Raw genomic sequence first — 23,056 nt, 5'->3', positions numbered from 1 at the left:
TAGAAATAGAATAAGAAAATAAGAACACCTGTTAAATAATTCCCTTATAAACTATCATTTAATGACACCTCTTGCTGTAAAATCCAGTTTATATTGTAAATCCTGTGAAATAAATCTACATCGAAACCTACATATTATAGAAGTACAAATGACAAGTCACAGTTTTACCGTTGTAAAAAATACTCTTCTCTATTGGCTCCATGAACTCCATGCCTAGAATCCGTTCAAGCAGCAACTTATCTTTAACAATATAATCCATTTCTTTATGAACCTATAAGAAAAGGAAAGACAAAACTTGTTTTATGATTACAAAGAGAATGTACTTGTTACAAAGTGGAATACAGCTACTTAGACCTGTACGAATGAAAAAGCACCAGTTTATTTCAAGACAAAAACAAACACATAACAAACAAGGATTTGTCTTTTTTAAGAGCAGGCTGTACTGCTGGACAGTACTCCAATTTTTTACTTGAATGAACCACTGTTTCGGTTGCCATAAAGCCTTTAACAAGAAGTTTTTAAGCACAAATGCTTGAAGAGAAATTACTGTCTTTCTCATTTACAATTTTAAGTCTCTACTTCTTATATATATAATTTTCCTGAATATATTAATGTCCATACATACGTGATCAATAAAAGAACTGAGAAATTTGTTCATGGCATTGTATGCCCTTGTGCTTTGTTCGAAAGTATTTGCAGATGAGTCCAAAAATCTAGCAGGACCACGTCTCTGAAAAAAAAATATGACCATGATTTCAGTGGAAAAAAATGACCTATTTTAAATAACATTTACAGAATAAAAACATCTCACTTACTCTTGTTAGGGTTTCATGAATCCTGTCATATTGCAGTCTCATTTTTCTTGAGATGGAAATCTGAAATGTCTGGCCATCTGTGTTTGGTAACAAACCTCTCTGACTACACAGGTTTTCCTACACAATTAAAACAATTGTTAATTGACATAATTAATGTCATACATAGACCAAAAAAAGTCAAAGACTCTTATTTTCCTCTCTTTCATGTATATAAAGTACTTGATATCTCTAAATATTTGAATCCTTTGCACCTTGTCTCTGTTATAGCAAGATTTTCTTAGAACATGAAATCCTGACCCCTGCTGTCACAAAGTCATTCCTCTTTTTACTCATGTTCTTTTCATTACCTTCTAAAACATCTTTTAATGTTCATTTTGAAGCCTTTTGTTTCATGTTTATCATTTGTTCTGTATTTTTCTGCTTTTTCTTGTGCTTTGGATTTCTGAGTTTTCCATATCTTTACCAGATCATTCTTAATAGATCTCAGGAAAACCAAGAACAGAAAATTCAACATCTCCATAAGGGAAAAAAACACCTTTTCCCAAAATTATATTAAAATAAACAATTCAGAAAAAAAAAAAAAAACACAAACAAACAAACAAACAAACAAAAAAACACAACACAGGAATGTAGTCAAGTCAAAAATTATATTCAAAAGATTCCTTGAAATTTCAATGTTAATTTTCACACGGTTAGCCTTTTTTTTTTTTCAGTTATCAGCAATAATCACACCCTTTGCTTAAAGTAATTTCTTCTTACTTCTCCATACAAAAATGCAAGATGTCACGAAATTTAGTGCAAAGTGCTCCCATCATGAACCAATCTTATTAGACATTTGCCTGATCTTGCTAAAAAGATGCAACATACAACAAAACAGAAAAAAATACTTATTCAAATAAGTTTCTGTAAAGGTCAGGTTATGTCACCAGAAGAGGATAGATAGAATAAAATAATTTATTGGAAGAGTAGATGATTCTTTATTAGGAGTTTTTCAGATTTGTCTCTTTATGAAATCTTCTTAGTACATGTATTTTTGCATGTGGCCATGAGCTTACAAAAGGCTTCGAGATTAAAAAGTTCATGTATAAATACATAAAAAAAATATTAGAAAAACAGGAATTTTGTATCTAAGAATGGTTATAAAAGAACTACTGAGTCACTTATTTGCCAACCAACAGCTGGTATCTTTTAAGTATAACTTGGTATAATGTAATGCAGAAGTGTCAATCCATAATGGAAAGCTTTTTAAAATTAAAATTAAATTAAAAGAATAGAACAGGTATAAATTTTTACTGCTTTTACTTACTGCTTCTCTCTTTAGGTTCATATTCATTTCCTCCATATTGGTATCTGCATGTCCGTGCACAGAGCGACCATGGATGTAATAACCAAAGCAGCTGTGTGACAGGATAAACACTGAAATCTAAAAGAGGTGGTAGAAGGGAAGAATACTGTCATTAAATACTGTTTTTTCACAGAGATTGGTAATATCAGCCCTTCTAGAATACGAAGTAAGTAGGTAGCAAAATACATATCACAGAAAAATATTTAGCAACTTGTTTATCTATGTTTAACCAGAGACAAACAACAGCTCCAAGTTTAGTTTATCAACAGCAACGATCAGCATCTAATTCCACAGAACCAAAAAACATTAAAACAAAGGTATTACCTTTTATTTCAGTTCTGTGATACATAACACGTGCATGATTTCAGTTGAGCTCCTAGGAGACTGTATGTAATAGAATTTCATTCAGTGTGATGTATTGCTTATATATCATGTAAGATACGAAATTAGCTCTTTATACAACCCATGCACTACATGGACTTTCCATGGGAAAGGAATAACCAAGGCTGAAAAGGCTGATAAAAGGGGTTAAATCCTGTATTTTTAATAAGTTCTGGCCAAATCAAGTAATTCATCCTGTTCTTGCAGTACAAAGCTCCAAGACTCATATTTAAACTAATGGAAGTAGTTCAGCGGTAAATGAAAGTGTGTGAGAAAGGTGGTAACTATTCAGGAGGCATAACCATGAAGTTCAGCATCTGAGGGACAACCAAAAGCTAAAAGCAGAAACTGAACATATACATATTAAACAAAGCCAATGCAGTTGTGCCTAGAAAACAAGTAGTAAAGAGTATACCAGTAGAAAGAATGGCAGTAAATGGTTCCATGCCAAATTTTGTCACAATTTGTTACTTTTTAATTCTGTATGAGCATATATAACTAACATAATTTGAAATAACAACCTAAAAATCATGTCTAGAAGTACATATTGATATTTAAGATTCCAGAATCTTTTTTCAACTAAAATTTAAAAGAAATTTTCTTGTAGATTGCACCAATGAAGTGAGCTGAAAGAAATACCACCTTCAGCTGTTAGCTAGTGATCTCTGAATAGATTACATGAATAGATATTATTTAATATTCTTTATACTATCTTATGCTTTATTGTGTTCAAAACATCACTCTACAAATAAAACAAGGAAATACTTACATTGCTCACACAACACAAATCAACAAATTGATTTAGCTTGTCTTCAACAAATCTTTCATAAAACACAGCAAAAAATATAACCTGAAATAAACCAGACAGATTTTATTTTATTAGTTCATCAGATTTGACTTTATTTTATGAATTGCAAAGCAATTAACTTCAAAGTTCAATACCCATAAATTAAAGACTTCTGTAGTGGCCATCATTGCATGGGGGTCTATTAAATGGGATTGACATCCTTCCCCTGTGAAATCAAATCATAGCAATAACCTGATTTTTATTTCAAATGTGGGAGATGCTCCATGGTTGACTAGAACAAAACAAAGTAGCTGCATAAATTCTCCCCTTTGGGAGGATCAAAATTGTGACTAACAAAGCAAGATCTGTCATAGCTCAGAAGATTCATTTTTGGTTCTAATTTTGTAGCACACTAAAGAAGCTCAAAAGCATCAAGAAAAAAAGGTTAAGGATTTACTCAACACTATTGTAGGTAGCATGGATAGCCTAGTGATACATTTTAGTTTCCAAGAAGCAGTCTGAAAAACTGTTACCTATGGATGTCATACCTGTAGGAAGGCAATGGCTAACCACAGTGCAGCAGACACACCAAATCTTAAAATGCGGCTCCAAGGTGCAATGTAACTATCACTGCTTCTTGTAAGGCTGGAGGAAGAATCCATTAAAGCCAGGTTTGAAAATCCCACCACCTGAAGAGATAAGAAGGTCCATACAAAAGCATGAGGCAATGAATAGCATTAGTTACAACTCCGTTGTTTCCATCGTGAAATGAAAACAATAAAAAATCAAGAAAAACAGAGCTGGGAATAGCAGCATGTTCATTCTGATACAGCCCAGTTGTGGGATCCAGTATTATTACTGGGAAACATAATTAAAAACAAATTATACATAAATAAGTTGATGTATAAATATTCAAACATACACAGCTAAATCTCATGACAAGTTGCCACTGATTTTTCCTGAAAAAGTCCAAAAGATTCTTCTATTAGACTGCAAAGGGATCTTATTTCAGCCAAACTTCAGCCTTCTGGTCCTAGATATTCCAGAGTTAATATTTTTTTTGTTTTCAAATATAAGAAACAGGATTTTTTTTTGTCGTTTTTATTGAACATAAATATATTTCCCTCTACTGTCCTTATAGCTGAATCTATTTTAAACAAACTATCAAGAAAAAGTTTCCAAATCAACACGATGAGAGAAAAATTAGGCATTGAAACACTTAAGAGGTGAACATTCATGAAAATCATTCAGAACTGAAGCTGCGATAGATATTTGTGGTGGGTTGACCCCACCACAACAGCAGGGTGAGGCAGATAATAGGATGAACAAAAGCAAGACAACTTGTGGGTCAAAAGAAAGATTTAATGAGCAAAGGAATTGGAAGGAGAAAGGAAAAAAGACAAACACATACAAAGAAAAAAAAAAGCCAGTCACTAAGTACCTTCCACAGGGAGACAAATGCTCAGCCAGTCCCCAAGCAACGGCTACATACCCAAAACACCTACCCTAATCATTTTTATTTTATTTACTTATTTTCTTTTTTTGCTGAGCATAATGTTATATAGTTCCTTTGATCAGTTTGGGTCAGCTATTCTGGTCATCCCCTCTCCTCTACTTGCTGCAGGGGGGCACAGTGAGAGACTGAGGAGACCTTGATGAGACCTTGATGCTGTGCTCTTCAGCAACAACTAAAACATTCCTGTGCTATCGCTGTTGCAAAAAATCCAAAACCCAGCTCCATGTGGGACACTGTTAGGAAATTTAACTCCATTCCAGCCACACACAGTGCAATGTTCAAAACCTCAGTTTTGCTGCCACTGCTATCTTCTCTACCCTTACAGTCAACGCTGCAATGATGACCAGTGCCAACCAGAGGCTGCTTTGGTGCCAGAAATAAGGCCTAAGGCAAGGGAGAGTCCTTCTGCACTTTCCTGCTTCCTCCAGCTGATAAATTTCCAGGCTTCTTTTTTACTCCTGTCCAGCCTGTCACCATGGTGAATGAGAGCTGAACTGTCACATTATCAAAACTGGTAACTGGAGTATTTTTAGCCTACTATTTAGGCTAAGATATTTCATGACTTCCTCCACTATTGGTGACAAGAAAGGGACTTTTCCAGAGGTAAATTCATAGCAGGAATTACCAAGCAAGATGTACAAACGAGATTCTCCCTGCTAGTAATAACAGGAGCCTTAGAAGATTAATGTGAGGATGCTGGTTGAGTTTTGGGAATACTTGCTCTCTTTTCTCCAATTCTCTCCTTGTGTCATGGCACTGATGTTGGTCCTGAGCTGTATCTACTGAGAATGCTGCAGCATTTAAAGAGAAATTAATATTTTAACTGTCTTTCATTTAAAAGAAAATAGGAAATTCAAAACCAGAAATATTAAAATGAATTAAGGTATTCAAAAAAATGTCAGAGAACCTGACATGAACAACTATGCGCTTTAAGAGTGCTTGCCAAATTAAACTGCTTTCCAAACAGTCCAGAAGAAATAAAAGAAAATGATTTTGAAAAGCTAAAGCATAATTTCTCAGATATCCTTGAGTTGTAACTAAGGCTTACAACCGCCTTATGTTAGGACATCAGAAACAGAACTGGCACATTTCATTTCCTGCTTCATAGAAGGTCACTACAGCAAATTAGCAGGAAGGAAGCTCCTGCTCAGATAAATATGGAAGCAGAAATAAAGCTGCAGACTGTGGCAGGAGGGAGCAAGTAGGCAAATAAAGATGTGAGTGTGTACACAAATTTATCAGCCTCTTAGGCCATTTACGGTAACTCATTAGCTTAAAAAAAATAAAACCAACAAAGGTCTATAAGGTAATAAAAGTTGTGTTTTTTTTAATCTTCCTTAATGAACGAGTGCAATGACACATACATGCATACACATAAAAAAGGTATCAAAATAGTTATTTCACCAAGCTACATCTTATCAAGTGAACTTGGAAGGTCATCTACTATTACCACAAAAACTGCAATAATTAAAATACAGACCATTACGTTACAATTCGGATGTGAAATATAAAAAATAATAAAAATAACAATTGTAAGTGTAGTGGTAATACCTCCAGGAAAAAAAGAACTGCAAGCACTTGAAAGACGGGATTTATCTTCCTCACTGTCTGAATTTCGTTCCATTCATTGGCTATAAAGTATGTTCTCCATATGCTCACAGGTGCAGCAGCGCTTTTTACTGCACCTTTACCTAAGAAGAATACACATAATAAAGCTCTGAAATTTAACACTAGAGAGCAATATGATAATTTAACCAAGTTGTTTATACAAACAAGCGTAGCTGGAGTTACCTTCAACTGCTTTAAGAACTTTGCCCTTAGGTCTTTCCCAGTCAATAAAGAAAATATCTATAGTAAGTTGTGAAACCAGTAATTGTAAAAATTGCAGAGCCTATGGAAAAAACAGGAAAAGAACTCAAAATAGGAATATCAAGAGCATAAAGGCAAAAATGAAGTAATTGTCATTGCACATGTTATTCATTAAATATAACAATACACTTGACTACACTTGAAATTGCAGCTTCATCATTAAGATTTGATAGATAAATATATATACATTTTAATTAAAGGCCTGGAATCATGGTAAATCATGTGACAATGTCTAGAATTACTAACAAAATATATATAAATACCTATGAAGAAAATAACTTAATTCTTAATTGTCTAACTGTTCCCATTTATGCGCTAATGAAATGTACTGTTCAAGATGCTTAAGAAGCCTACTGAAAATATACAGGAGCATATGCTAACATTTCTTTAATGCCGGAGGAAAAAATACTTACCTTCAGACTGAAAGCACATGCTATGTATGTAACAAAAGCTTTTTCTTGAGAAGGAAGTGGTAAGAAGACAGAGACAAACTGCTGAGCCTGTAATTGAGAAGCTACATTGAAACACTGTGGAAAGCATAGGTAACAACACAGTAAGTGATTAAAAGAAAATATCTTTTTTAGAAAAATATCAGTATTTTATTTGTAATTGTTTCAAATTATAAAATATTTTAGCTATTAATGTGACTGCAAGCATAATGAAACCTAAGGAAAAGAAAGAAGTGATCACAAACCTCTAAGCACATAGAACAGAATATTGTATATAACTTGCCTCAATAGTCTGACCAGAAAGGCAAAGAAAAAAAGAAAAAGAGAAAAAGAAAAAAAAAGAAATGAATTTTTGTGTAAAAATGAATGCAGTATTAATAGGTATTCGTAACAGCAAAATTTGGTAGAACACTTACTTTGAAAAACACAAGCCAATAAATCCCTGTGCCCACTGTGATGATAAAGAAAACGTTGGCAAGGTCTCCAGCATAAAATAGTAAGAACTTCAAAACTGTCTGCAATTATAAAAGCACACTGTACAAAGTAGTTCAGTAACATATATACGCATTTCTATAAAATGTTACGCAGCTCATACTACAGGAGCCTCTACTATTGAAAAGTAGCCCCTGACAACATTCCTCTACTGTGGCCACATATTTATGGTATATTCAGTAACTGAAACTCTTACTCTAGTCTTTGTTCAGAGAAGAATGAATAAGAATGAATATGAAAACTACAGCTCTATTTATAAATACCCTTCCTTGTGAGTTGTTTGTTTTTTTTGTTTGTTTGTTTTTTTTTAAAGCAAAGCTATTTCCTGAATGACAACATCAGAATCTAAGAAAATGGAAAAAAACTACTTCTTCAAGTGATCCCAACTCCAGGTCACAGTTCCATGCAGACAGGCTAGAAATTACTTCAATTTCCATAAGAAACAGACCAGTTATATCACAGGGAATGACAGCAAAGGTCTCTAACTTAAAGAGAGGAAAACATGACTCTTTCTGGTTTATCAGCTATTTATACCTGCAAGTCAATAACAGAGCTTCCTGTACGCCTCTTCCAGCCCGCAGTCTTGAGAAGGGACCATAACACTGCGAGCCCACCTAACACACCCAATGTGATCTGAAGAGAATGGAAAATTATTTGTAGGTATTTTTTGCAAAGACAAGATATAAGCAAATCATTACATCAACAATTAAGGAGCAATACAACTTACGTCAGTCTGAATCTGAGCCTCCGACTGATTCATCTCATAATTGACCGAGAAGGAAACCTGAATATTAAAATACAAAAGGTAAATATCTACAGAAAGTCTTAAATGCTACAACCATTATAATCAGTAGTGGTTTTCACATTTTTTAGTTGGTGAGGATTCCCATTCAGGGCTACTATACAGACGTAACATACATTTTTTACTGTATACCTCCTCACTTGGTATGTGCAGTACTAGCATGTGTTTTCCTACATTTAGTGCTAATTTTACCAGTTGAACTATAAACTGCTTAGTTTTTTTACAGCCTCCAAAGTGTTCACTCAAGTGGAAATCCAACAAAACTAAAAATATGATTAAAAACCAGCTCAATTAAGATAGCACAAAGATCTCACCATCACACTCTGGGTGTCAGGGTTTTGGACAAGCACATCTGTGTAAGCAATAGTAATTAGAGGTGGGTAGATATTTCCTCTCTGAGTATGGGATACCAAACGAACGCTGCAGAAATACAAACAATGTTATTTAAAAACAGAAAATGGATGAGCCGCTTGGAAGGTATTGACTGAAACTTGTACTAATAGGAAAATATTAAACAAAGAGAACAATCTGATCAATAAAATGTGTGTTTCAAACTCAGAGACATGGCAATTCACATTTTAAAAGCAACTCAAAAGGGACGTACACAAACAGATAAAACTAGAAGCTCAGGAGAATTGTTCCTTTGTAAGAAAACACCTGAATTAATCTTCACCTTCAACATTACAAGAGTTGCAACTGAAGTCAATTCCAAAAGGTGACTTTTCCCAAAACATTGCAGAATGACCTTTTCTATATTTATTTTGAATTTCTGTCATTGTTTTTTTCAGGGGGTATGACAGATGACGACACGGAGGATGATACAGCTCTCCTAAGGTAGATAAACTAATCCTTATTTTTTGAAATAGTCTAATCTGTAACTCATGGCAAACAGGAGTTAGTACTTTAAATTAACCTTCAAGATGTTTACCTGTATGGATGAGTACACATTGCTAGTCAGCAATCTTCTTAAACTACAGCTTCACAATAAATTGTGAAGAAGTGCTGATGGACAAGAGAAATCTCAATTTTCTTTAGACAGTGATCTTAGAGAAAGATGTTATATAGAGAAGGAAAAAATATGTTCTAAAACATATTCCACTTCAGATTAACAAGCAGTGATGACCCTAAAAAGCAGTCTCACACTTTCAGCTGAATGACTACAAAACCCTTCTGGATTGTGTGACAGCATCTATAGTCAACAGTTTATTGAAATACTTCAAAAAAGAATATTAATATGGAAAGCATCCTTCTATAGTCAGCAATATACACATTGAAAAACAATTAGCAAGAGACCTAAAAAGGTCTCTTTTTAGACTAGATTAGAGACCTAATTAGAATCTAATTAATAATTAGATTATTAGAAAAAAGGTCTTGCCAGATGACAACCACTAATAAGAATTTACTGTACGCTTGCTAACTTGCATTATGCCTGCATGGTCTGATCCATCTTAACTGAGAAGTAACCACGGTAATCTTAAACCTCACGAGTCAGTGTTAGGTATTCTCACTCATCAGAACAACCTGTGGAAACTCTTGCTATTTCCAATTAAACAATGGAAAAAGCAGCGTGGGACATACTAGAAACAACATAAAAAAAAAAAACAACTTTCATTTAGGAGACCATAAAATGCAGATTGCACAAGATTAGCTTTGTTTTCTATGTACAATATATTTTATATGTATTTACTTACCTTATTGAAATTTTGCTAGCAACTCGAATTACTCTTGGTAGTTTTCCCATGTCATTCTCTTTTCCACTTAGTGCATCCACCAAAAAAAATCGACGAGTCAAAAGCCAGTTGTTCATATTGCTGCCTTTGGAAAAACATGACAGAGCCACGTAATATTTTAAAAATTAATTCAATACATAAAAGGAATGAAATCTACTAGAAGCAATATGTATTCATCTATTCAGGATGTAAAATTATTTATTTTCAACTTAAAGAAATGTATAATAAAATTAGATAACCTTTTTGTGCATAGTATTGATTGGGCCAGTGTATTCAACCAAAACTTGCACATACCATTATCAGAACCTGCTCACAAAATGATAAATTCTTAGAGCAGGAACAAGTTACGGTGAACGGAGTTATCTCAAAAAACAACTAAGTGTCTGTAATTAACACAAATTCTTTGTAATTGAAGTTATTCAGATTATTTAAATTCAAATAAATGTTACTGTGATATTCGTACCTTGATTCACATACATTTCCCTGTATTGAAGATCCAAATTTAAAACTGGCACAGCCCAAAGATGTTGTTGTCCATTTTCACCATTATATTCAAGGAATAGGTCATAGAAGATTGGATTAGGAAAATCCAGCAATATCTTGGAAACAGAAATCTTGCACTATGTGAAAAAAAAAAAAGAATAAGACCACTTTCTGCCATTTAATAATTTTATCAACTTGTGGGTTGATACAAACTTACAAACTTACTGTGAAATTTGTCCTATGCCCTTCACAAAAGACAAGGCATTCCAGCTACTTGCAAGTGATTGTGAAGTACTAATGATTTTATACAAACCTCTGAAAAATGACTGCAATTGACCAGAACAACTAATGAGGAGAATGAAGCTCTGCTAACATTTCTTCTCTTATTTTTCAACACATTCCGAAAAAATATCCTAGCAGCTTTCACAGACATAAAATTTGAAATGGCATGAACACTAAATTCATGGAGTGTCTGGTCCTGAGCTCATCAGTGCAAGAGAGATACAGAGCTACTTGATATAGTCCAATGCAGGTCCACAAAGATGATGAAGGGACAGTCACACCTCACCTATGAGGAAAAGCTGAAAGAGCTAGGACTGAGAAAAGAAGGCTGAGGGGGGATCTTATCAGTGTCTACAAATACCTGAAGGCAGGGTGCAAAAAGGATTCTTTTCGGTGGTGCCTGGTGAGGCAACAAGAGGAGGCTCTGTCTGAACACCAGGAAGCACTTCTTTACTGTGCTGGTGACTGAGCACTGGCCCAAGTTTCCCAGAGAGGCTGTGCAGTCTCCATGCTTCAGCTTATGGCTGAACTCCAGAGGTCCTTCAGTATGCACTGGGTTACTGGTGACACATAAAACAACTTAATCCAAATACTCAGAAAAGCATTTTATCTCTTACTTACACTTTGTTCATAAGTTGTTCCAAACACATAAGCTGCGTTCAGTTTAGTCTGGGTATCAGGACAGAGCTGAACAAAACATAATAATGATTAGGGTAATTCAAAGCTATAGTTTTCTCACATGAAATATTCACGGGTACCCCAAGCAGTTTATGTATTCACAGTCCTCATTAAAGATACACTGAGCTTTATTCTATACTATTTTTTAATAAGAGAGGGATTAATTTTAAAGAGTAAACAGCATTATTTACAGTAGCAATATAGACATTCTTAAAATGCTATTTTAACTTATTCATGCTTTCATAGTATTTTCCAGTTTCATCACTAGCTTAGTGACCTGTTTTCTCAGACACTAGTGTCCTCAGAATTTGAGAGGCTGAAGCAAAAGAATTCATCCAGAGACAATAACAAAAGAAACAGCAGTCGCTATCTAAACCCTGAATGTCAACTGCTCTTCCGTAGATACTGGAGCATTTGAAGTGACATACTCCAAGGGTGACATGAACAACCGAGAAAAGTGGATGGACAATTCCCAATTGTTTTTGCCAGTGTTCATACTGTTGCCTGCCTAGGGAATTGCTGAGAGTGCCTAGATCATCACTGGTCTGCTAAACAAATTCTGCTCTGTAACATTTCACAGTAACCGGTTTCTGCTGTTAGGCTAATTACTATTGCACTTTTTACTTGCTTCTTCCTTGCATTTTTCATACTCTATACAGCGTGGTACTGCTGAAGTGGAATGTGTGTGTGTGCTACTGAAATTTGAGGGTAGAGTGAACAAGGGTACTCTGAATCTTCTAACCAATGCTCCCTATTTCTTTGTGAAGTCTCCCAGAGACTTTTTACAACTTCATGTTGTAAAAAAGCCAGGTAGACAGTGGCCAATGTGTATGCTCTGTATTTCAAACAAACAAACAAAAGTCAGCCAAACGAATATGGGGTGCTAGATCTGTTTTCCCCCGTCTCTTGGCAACAGACATAAGCACTGACTTGCTTTGCATTCCCATAATGTGTGAAAACAGTAGCAGCATCCAACAGGGATATACACAGGGACATACACAGGGACATTCTATAAATGTGTGTGGACTTACAGTTAATGAATACACATTTCTCATTAAGAAAAAGGAAGCTAGTAATAAATATGCACAGAGATAACAGTATGATGCTGAACGGAAGAAAGAGACAGTTGGTTCTAAATGACTGCTGCTTCTCAGAACTTTCTGATATTCCAAACTGATATTGGTCTAATGGAAGAGGACAACATTGCTGAGTTTAAACTCTTCAATTTAGAGAGATCATTGCGAGCATGAATCTAGGGCTATGTTCCCTAATCTAAATCTATGATTATCTTATGAACTGTCATTACTGTAGTAACGAAACACTTGGCTTTTCTTTTAAGGCTCTGGCTAAAGGCATTCAGAGTATTACACTATCCAAAAAAGGCAATTAAAATCAAACCTACCTGTAGGATGCCTCCTTCCAAATTTTGCCACTGAAGAAAATTTCCTGCTGCATCATATGAGGCTGCAATAAATTGCAGTTTTACATCCTGGTGATGAAGAAAAAAGACAAAGAAACAAAAAAAACCAACAAAGTGGGTATACACATTTTAGGGAATGCATTTTCATTGTTTGATGTTTTACATCCCTAAAACTTTCAGCATAATGCTTCATTTTCCCCTCTTTGATTTTATATTTTTAATCTTGCTTCTGGTATTTTATTTTTTTAACCTAGTTTTCCTTTCTTCTACAGTCTCACTTTTTACTTGGATTTTTTTTTGTCCCCAAAATGACAGATTCTAAGAGGATGACTTAGTTTCACTCGAGTGCATATGCACGATTGCAGACAATCAGACATTTGCTCTACTCAAATTCAAAGTCAACACAAATTACCTACAACCTAAAAGCCACAGCACTGTAGTACTGCTGTACTACCACCTGGCCTATATTGATTCAACTGCTTTAGCATTTGGTGTTGATTACACTGAGCTTTTTTAATTTTACAGAAAAATTTGTATTTGAACATATTGCTCAACACAAATGAACAGTGGCATACACACTAATTATTAAAAGTCACCCTAACACCCAGAAAATTGGTTCTACTACTGATTAAGAGGAAACAGAAAAGGAAATAAAGATCACCCTGGTTTGCCTTTTTTTTTTTTTTTTAATATGGAAATGTTACTGCAAAATGGAAAACGAAAGTTGGAACAACATCATAACAATGACAATTTTGACAAAAGGGATGCCTGTTTTTGGTATGAGATTTATCAGTATGAGCTATACCTTAAAGTGTTTGCATGTTTAAGACATGCTTAAAAACTAGACACATAAAGTAAGGTGTTGAAAGAGATATAAAGATTCAGCGTTCCAGGTGTGTCATTTTTGGTTCACAAGGGATCCTGCTTTTGTAGCCAAGTGAGTGTAAAAAACACTGCTTTAAACTTAGTGAAAAAGAACATGAATCCTACTTCTTGGTTTCTGCTAGGAGAGGCCTGTGACCTTCTACATTTATCTCAGTGTTGGTACTCAACGGCAAACCTACCCAAACTAACAAATACCGAGACATTTTGTTTGGCAGTGATGAGACAGCTCGGTCCTAGCAGTAACAGGTCTTTTTCTATCTGTGAGGGATGGACTTAGTCCATCACACCAACCTCAAATTTTCATTTCCTGTAGGTATATAAAAAGCATTTTATTTTACAGGCCTTTGTTATTAGAATTATTAGGACTGGAATAATCTATTCAAATTAAATATATGTCTACACAGATAGACATGCCCTAAATTAATCAGAAATTTAGGTAGATTTCTAATATATACCAGCCTTGGACCCTCAGCATTATGGAGAATGATTTTTTTAATTGTTAAATCAGAAGCTGCACTGCAACACTGCAACTTAGTTTACTTTAAAATACAACCTTTTATAGCTTGTCTGAAAAAATGCTTTATTTTTGAGCCAATAAGAAGAAAAGGTATGTTTTTCAATATAACTGACAAACAGGTTATCGTTAGCACTACCTACTTTGTGTGATTAACTTAATTTGAATGAACTCTTCCAGTTCTACTAATTTTACAGTGAATCTGTAAAATAAACTGAAAATGAAAATTTCGGGTGGGAGCTATAGACTGAATCCACCTCTGATATAACTCAGCTTGTTGAGATTTGTAACAGTAATATTAAAGTTGGTATAACTGAAATATGAATAGAAATGTGTGTGTAAGCACCAGAAACAAGAGAAGGTAAGAGCTAAATAGTGTGCAGCAAGAATGAAGCATACTGTTCCCTGCAGTGAAACTGAGGAATGAGTTGTGATAAAACCACAGATCAGACGATTTGTCAGCAATAATCCTGCATCCTGGCACCAGGAAAATGGCAGAAAAGTTATGGCTTATCCCATTTACCCTTCTTTGTCCAATTAGCTCACCAGGAAAACTGAGAAAAGCTGTAAGGATGTATATATTTTAAACAAGAGAAAGACACAGAGAACTGCTTTGCCTCAGATTTATGGAAACTGAAGTAAACAATACCCCGAAGCAAAGGACAATGCCAAAACAACTATTAACTTCTAAGGAGCATAAATGATCTGTCTGAATACTAGTTCATCACTGACAATCCAGAAGAATCCTATGGACATAACTAGGACTTAATAGCTGGCATCCCTTGTTCCTGTGTCACACACAATTGGTCCTGGTCAGATCACACAGGCACAAACATCCTTGACTTATAAGAATGTGGGTATAAAAGTGTGAACGAAGGAAATGTGTGTGCAAGTGAGTGTGAATCAGTAAAATCACCCTACTTAAGAGATTTTGTTTTATGTAAATACACCTTCCTCTTCCATTAGATCTCTGAGGTTTTTTTACATGAGCTGCCTAAAAATGATCTTCGGTGGACCTGCATCAGAAACAAGACTAAACATTTTTATCCAATTATGTCCTTTTCCTGGTATCTGCTTCCCTGTGTCTACTGCCAAACACTTACCTTATTTTTTCCTTTAAAACTGAAGACTGTGGGGAAATGATTTGTCTCAAGCACTTGGGATGCTAAACCTGGTTGATCACCGTAATACAGCCATGGAAGATTGTGTCTCCTGAAAAAAATGACAATGCTGTCTCTAAAGAAACATAACATTTTAAATCAAAGAACACTTAGAATAATAAATTCCATAAACACTATTACAGATCGTATATAATGGAAAAGGAAACTCACCAGTAGGCTATCGAATGAACGATGCCTAGCCTTGCTGTATTGGCATAAATGTACTGAAATAAACCGCAGGCATCAGTACTTGAAGAACTCAGGGAGTTCATATTCATCACACACATATTTCCAAGAGCTTGGCATGCGGTTAAATTAGAGTGCAACTGTAGTGGAGAAACACAGGAACAAAGAAAAGTATTTATGAACCTCTCCTTTTGGTGAGGCAGTCATAAAACTAATGTTATCTTCAATAAGTCATTCCTGAACCCTTGTTTCTACTTTAAACAGATTTCGTTTTGTCAACGTCTAATATTTTCTTCCTTTTATTCAGGTTCTACATTTTTAAAGGTCTGCAGATGGCAGCACGAGAATAGAAACTTTTTCAGAGTTTATTTTCACTGCATCAGCTAGATGATATGATGTTACAAAAATGTAAAGATGTGTATTTGAAAAACACAGAATCAAAATGTTTAAAACCTCTTAGGCTGTAGGACAGAGATGACTCCATCAAAGACCTAAGACTGGCAACAGTATGTATGGAGTCGTATGTATCATAAATACTCTCTTTTCAGTTTTAGTACTTACTCTAGCCTGCTGTTACTAAACTATGCTGTATTTATACCATTGTTCAGTTTTGGCAAACAAACTGCTGCCATGTGAAACAAATCTGTATGCAGATAGATTGTGGCACTAGTATTAATTATTATTATCACCTATTGCCTTTGTGTGGGTCAGATGAGCATCTGCTTCAAAATTGTGTGTGATTCTGTTGCTGCACCTACACCTCCGTGACAGTTACAGGTACCCACAGCAATATAATGTTAAATAACATTTGAATACATAAAACAAATAAAACCTTAAAAGGATGGTACTGTGATAATTCTTCTCTATCACAAAACAGAATTGTCAACTGAAATCCAATTAAGAGATAAAGGCCAGATGCCAATCAGTACTGGATATGTCAGAAAGTAATTCTGAGTGTCCCTTATGCAATATACTCAACAGTTCATGTGACTATGACTATTGCAGGATATTTTTTAAACATAAGGTTTACTCAAGGTAAATATCTTTGTGCAGATTCCAGCCACAGAGACTTGCATTACCATTGACAAAACTGCTCACTACTCTTTCTAAGCGTTATGTATATATATTACTTTCTTATCTTCTGTCATCTCAAAATAAGGTTCTTTAATAATAAGCACAACTAACTTCTACAAATTAAAGTCACTTATTTAAGGACTTTTATACAGAGTACTACTTCTGAATAAGAAAAAAATGGAAACATTAATGAAACTCACCCAACAGGCAGAGGCTGAGGCTTGCAGGTTTTTCAGAAACCAGGCTGATGTCAATGTTACACCCTGTAAATAAGGAATGGTTTCACTGTCTTTGTTCAGAACAATAACCCATCACAAAACAATCTGAAAAATTGTCAACTAAGAGCTGCTACTTATTTTTTCTAAGAGACTTCAGTCCTTTGTAAATGTCTAAACCAAACCATCTCCTTTCAAAACCCAACCATTATGAAATAATTTGTTTCACTTCATCAAGTTAGACAGAATACACAGAACAAGAATGGAAATACCTACATTTTTTAAATAGAATCTGTGACAAAGGAGTTTTCTTTACTGCACAAGGGAAGTACTAATGATTTCAAGAGGAAAAAGCCGACTGGGTGGTAAATTTAACTCAGAAACAAAATTGCCAAATTCATTATTTCACAACTTGCCTTTTATAATTCCTCATATTTGTTGAAAACACGGGTTTCATACCTACTGTAAGCAACTGAAAAGACGTGTTTTCAATAAGATATTATTTAGAATACTGCACTTTCAAAAAGCACTAGTATGTGTTGTCAGGAAAACTGAAAATTGCTTTTTTCTGGACAGGTGATATAACTAGAAATGTCCCCTCAATTGTTAAAACCACTTTAAAATATGTTATATGAATGTTAATTTTATATTAAAAAAAAAAGCCTAGAGGCTCTCATGAACTCTTCAGCATTTTTTGTGATACAAGGATGTGTTTTAAATGCATGCAGTAAATACAATAGACCACATGATACTTGTTTTGATACCAAATTCATGTGAATTACCTCTGTTTTTCAGTTTCCAGGAGGGCACAAATTTTCTTAAGCCTATTCCATTAGAGCAATGCCTGCCTGGTCTCCACGTCTACACTCTCCATGTTGATGCTAATTACCTTGTGATCACCATGATAGCAAACCACCACCTTCATTTTTCAGCAACAGAATTAAAAGACTTACTGAAAATAAATAATGAGATAGCTTGAAAATGATTCAGAATAAGCATACATACTATTTGTCCAAACCGAACAGTTGCTATGGCCTTTGGAGGTAAGCTTTCAGTGGCGCTGAAACATAATCCCCCAGTCTGAAAAAGAGAGAATTATATTTTTATTATTATTTTTCAACATAACTTTTATTTTTTTTCTGAACTTCATTGAAATAAGCGTTCTCCTACTTACTAGAATGTTTGGGCTGCTACAGTCACAAGACTTGCTTACATTGATGAAAGTTTGTTCACATCTTACACACCTATGAAGCACAAACATGAAGAAAACACTTAAAGCGTAGTTAAGTATGCGATTAAGTATTTAGTGAAAATTGATTATATAGTTTGCAATTTATGGAGGTAAGGCCTGATAGTACTGTAAGCATCTTCAGGAGTTCAAACTAAAACCCAAAACGCATTACCAATTTTTCTTGTCAGTGAAGTTGTAAAGAAATGAAATAGGTGATTATCAAAATAAGAATTATGTTTCTGCTTCCAGTCCAAATCCTGCTTGTAGTCACGTTGAAGGAAAACAAACAACTAAAAAACAAAAGAACAATGCTGATATAAGGACTTCAATGAACACAATACGTATTGAATTTGATATGGGCTTGCGGACTTCCAACTCACTGCTTTTAAAACTGTCACTAAGCTTTCAAAATGTATACAGATGAAGCAAAAGAGAATGCTTCTATTATCCAGAAATACTTATATCCCACAGATACAGGCTTTACCTCAAGAATATTCCATTTAAACAGAATATGGCACTTTCAAAGTTGTCAACACACAAGGAACGAAAATACTTACCTGTTTCCTAACACATCTGAAGCGGAGAATGACGGCTCACTTCCATTACAACGTATGCACAAAGCTTCGTTTAGCAAAACACCATCAACACTTCTTTCCACTAAGTGGAGAAGAAAAGCAACTGTAGTACAATAGTATGATGCACAGTATGTCACTACGGCTAAAAAAGTGTTAAAAATGAAACTGTCTATGTAGATCTCTGAAATAAATGCAAAGATTTAATTTCCCAAAAATCAAGAGCACAACTTGCAAAACACATCCCTATAATGCACATATCTATATTCATGTGTTGTTTATAGCTGTGCACATGCAATATTTCATGTCCAGTATTGCTGTTCCTTTGCTGTTTATTCAGAACCAAATTTCAAAACAAGGTTTCATTGCAAACATAGAACTCAAAACATCAAGTTTACAAATTACTGGGAAAAATAATAATTATTAATTTTCATCTGAAATGCAAATGTCACAGATTTGAAGTTTCAAAACTGCATCCTCCAGCAATGAAATCATTTGGCAAGAGATTTTAAGTCTAACTATGAAAAAAAAAAAAAAAGCATTAAAAAATTTCAGCACTGATGCTTTGGAGGTTAAATGACAGAAGGAGCTTTACTCTCAGTATTTTACCAAAATGTTTCAGAATTTATATTTTTTCAACTCTTATAAAGCTTGTGGGAGAGGAGGTGGTATTAATTTTTTTACAGATTCCTAGAAAATTTTATAAGTAGTCACCTGGAAAAGAGTGACTCTCCAGCACACTCAGTTAAATAAATACCTAAACTGGACATTAGCAAATAATTAATCAAAGAATTACAGGCACATGGAAAGTCTTTTCTGTCCTGTGTCTTTGCAAATGAGGAAAATCAGAGCTCCAAGGAGGTAATTTTACACCCCTGATGAAAATTATTCTTTGCTATTATTTTTTTTTACTGTGCAAGATAAGCAAAAATATACTTAATATCACCACTAAAATTAACAGCAAAAATCATTTCCTGTGTTTACTGAAATGAGTCTGCAGCTTTCCCAGGGCATCAAGTAAGCGTTGCAGATACAAGGAAGTGTGTCTCAGGGATTCAGAGATACAGTCATGTTTTAGGGAAGCATGAAATCCACAGACCTTAATGCACAGTAGCTTGCTTGGCTTGCTCAGGCTATCCTGTTCCACCTACTTATGTATGTATAATCCCTGTACTGAGAAGTACTTACACTTTATAACCTTCAAAACTTTCAAATGTGTTCTTCTTAGTCTATATTGATACTGTTTTTATGCCCATTTCAACCCTTCCTCACCAATGCCAACCAGCTTAAAGGAAACGATGTAGCAGTATTCACAGCATTCATTTCTAGAATGTTTGCATAGTATTTATCAGTGCAATGAACAGTGGCACAGATTTACCTGCTCTCTTTGAGGAATGAGGTTTGAAATCAACAGCAATGTTGAAATGCTATGTTACAAATGTAAACAGATGTTAAATTTCCTTTCTCATTTAACAGAAGTGCCTGGCTTAATAATCTCTAATATCTAAAATAACCACCAGTATCTCACAACTTGCATATGTTCCTTACCTAATACTTCATTAATGAGGCATTTACATTTTCCTTCAGAAGTTAGGTCCTTAGGGCATTTAATACAATTCCATCCATCTTGAGTAACTCCACTCTAAAATAAAATGTAAAGCTATTATATTTTTCAAAAACATCAAAATCACCAAACATCTGTGAAGAATTCCTGATCCAGATGTTATTTATTAGAAAATGTGTTCATGTATAACAACATTGATAGAATTCATGAAGCTGTTAAAGAAAAAAAAAAAAAAAAGCTAAACAATCTGGCAAAAATGATTCCTATGCAGAGATAGACTAAAAAAAGGGTTCTTCAGTTTTTCTGAAACATTAATTAACACCCGCAGTGAAGATAAGAGTTTGCTGGAAGTGTTAGGTTTGAAAAAGATAGAGGCTTTATGCTTAAAACCACCACCAACAACAACCAATAATCATAGCAATGCATAAATAGCCATATTTACATATAGATATACAGAAACAATGGAAATGGAAGTCTGACATCAAGCAGTTTGCATAACTGCATGCGATTTTGCATGTATCCAAACCAGTCACATGCACATTCCGTTATATCATTAAGTAGTTGTACCACAGATCAAAACCAATGAGGAAAATGAAGATAAATGTTCATCCTCAGGTGATATGGATGTTATTTCCTTCTCCACTTCCATGGGATCGAAGACAAATGCCACCATTACAAGAAAAAGAAACAGTGGAATGACCAAAATACCAATGGATATTTGTCAAAAGCTTTGTCTAGTGTAGCAAGAAAATGAAAAGAAGTGGGAAATTACTTGCATTACCCAGTTAGCCACTAAATATGTAACTGATCCAACTAAACTGGCCTCCTGAGAGTTTTTGTACAATTATTGGAGAGAAGGAAATATTCCAGAAGGCTTTTTCACAAGTTGTTTTTGCTGGAGAAATGTTATTTTTTTATTTACTGCAAAGGGAGAAAGATGCTTGGTTAAGTCTGGTGTCTCTGGTTCAATGCTGCAAATGTGGCTCAAAATTATAGCTTAATTTGCCAAGACAGGTAGAAAGAATTGACCAAACTACAAAGGTATATGGAGAAAAATAACATAAAAGCAGCAGTTAATTTAAAAGTAAAAAGATGAAGTATCATGCAGTAGGATGATACAGATTAAGTATTACAATAATAGAAATTATATAACTTATCAAATAAGATACTTATGAGCTGCATTTCTACTTTGGCATTCTGTAAAAGAGTGGGCAAGGGTAACATAACATGAGGCAGAATAGAAAAGCAGTAGAAGGAAACTGAACTTTTAAAATATAAACATAAATATTTGAACATTTATTTGAACAAACAAAATATTGAACATTTAAAATATAAACTTTGGCTGTGGGGTCAAATTTATTATGAAAAAATGCCTGCAAAATAATAGTAATAAACAGCTCCAAAGAGAAAAAAAATACTACAGATAAACATGGTCTGAAATTAAAAAAATCGCAAACAAAGACTATTTTGGAAAATAATTTAAAATTAAGGAAAAACATCTTGCATTCAGATGGAAATTTAAATTTGAAAAAAAAAAAAAACATTATTATGGCAAAGTATTAAAAGTGCAATACTTACCATATTTTCTGGGCATTTCTCACAAACAACAGAGGACCCACCATTATTAGAAACCATCCTGAATCCTGGCTGACATTCACATGAACTACCTGAAAACAAGAACAAAAACAGTTTTAATCTACATGTATGTAAAAATGTTTTGTTTTGTTTTTCACAGAATACTACGAACAACTGTTATTGTTCTCAAGAGATCAATACATTTTTTTAGATACACAACTAAAAGACCTGAGTAAGATGGTATGAAAATCAGCTAGCTTTTTAAAAAATGTTCATGTTACCGTTTGTAGGAAGGTTTCCACAAAATGTCACTGGGTTGGCTGATACACTGGGGCATCAAGGGTGAACCCACAGAGCTTGTGTTTTTGTATTTTTTCTTTAGCTCTATCTAATAACAGATAGAAATATCTGTATAAATCTTGCCACAGTGCTATTCTCAGGCCAGTCCCTTTACGCCACCAACATTAAATGTCTGTATTCATTTTTTATCATTTGAATAAGAAGTCAGTCTTAAAAACATGTTTGTATGTAAAAGTTTTTCAAAATATAAATGTAGTTTTAAAGGTAATTTAAACTCAATGCCTTTAAAACTTTGCATGAGGATCAAGCTTTCTGTGGAATGGTTTTTAATGAATAACAGAACATAATTAATATTTAATATGAAATTAAACTCAACAGTACTTTCGCAGCACCTGTTAGTGGTCAACAATATCTTTTTCCTAAAATTTTTCAGTCTCGCTATCATGGACTGTATGTTTAAAAATGTACTACAAAATAAAATTGATTCTAAGTACTAATGAACTATGTTTATTATTACTTCAGCTCATAGAACTGTGCACATAAAAATCATGTAAAACTCTGTGAAAAGTTCTCTAACCTTAAAGCACCTTAAAGCTTCCTCACCAGACCAGTTTTACAGAAATGGCATTTCTGAAAATGATCAGGGATTGAGTCAGGGGACACCAATATGGTTCTTAACGATACCGAAAGAAAAGCCCAGTGGGATCAGATCAAGGAAGAGGTGTAAGGAG

The 23,056-nt window shown here is 34.3% G+C and overlaps 1 protein-coding gene across 1 annotated transcript in view; it reads right to left on the bottom strand.

Annotated features, from left to right (window-relative positions):
* The window catches only part of TMEM67 (transmembrane protein 67), a 30,150-nt gene that overhangs the window by 5,374 nt on the left and 1,720 nt on the right, over positions 1-23,056 (bottom strand). The window contains exons 2-26 of the mRNA XM_068672257.1: positions 22,029-22,117; positions 20,435-20,528; positions 18,872-18,971; positions 18,258-18,327; positions 18,089-18,163; positions 17,069-17,131; positions 15,780-15,934; positions 15,552-15,660; positions 13,032-13,118; positions 11,573-11,638; positions 10,650-10,806; positions 10,148-10,271; positions 8,771-8,876; positions 8,382-8,438; positions 8,189-8,287; positions 7,579-7,677; positions 7,127-7,213; positions 6,636-6,735; positions 6,396-6,535; positions 3,877-4,017; positions 3,311-3,391; positions 2,122-2,238; positions 816-932; positions 626-730; positions 169-271 (exon numbers count right to left, since the gene is read on the bottom strand). Of these exons, the coding sequence (XP_068528358.1) occupies positions 169-271; positions 626-730; positions 816-932; positions 2,122-2,238; positions 3,311-3,391; positions 3,877-4,017; positions 6,396-6,535; positions 6,636-6,735; positions 7,127-7,213; positions 7,579-7,677; positions 8,189-8,287; positions 8,382-8,438; positions 8,771-8,876; positions 10,148-10,271; positions 10,650-10,806; positions 11,573-11,638; positions 13,032-13,118; positions 15,552-15,660; positions 15,780-15,934; positions 17,069-17,131; positions 18,089-18,163; positions 18,258-18,327; positions 18,872-18,971; positions 20,435-20,528; positions 22,029-22,117 (2,541 nt within the window). The remainder of the gene's footprint in view (positions 1-168; positions 272-625; positions 731-815; positions 933-2,121; positions 2,239-3,310; positions 3,392-3,876; positions 4,018-6,395; positions 6,536-6,635; positions 6,736-7,126; positions 7,214-7,578; positions 7,678-8,188; positions 8,288-8,381; positions 8,439-8,770; positions 8,877-10,147; positions 10,272-10,649; positions 10,807-11,572; positions 11,639-13,031; positions 13,119-15,551; positions 15,661-15,779; positions 15,935-17,068; positions 17,132-18,088; positions 18,164-18,257; positions 18,328-18,871; positions 18,972-20,434; positions 20,529-22,028; positions 22,118-23,056) is intronic.

This window comes from Anas acuta, chromosome 2 (assembly GCF_963932015.1).
Source record: "Anas acuta chromosome 2, bAnaAcu1.1, whole genome shotgun sequence".
NCBI classification, from domain to species: domain Eukaryota; kingdom Metazoa; phylum Chordata; class Aves; order Anseriformes; family Anatidae; genus Anas; species Anas acuta.
This window is presented reverse-complemented; position numbering and strand designations above follow the sequence as displayed.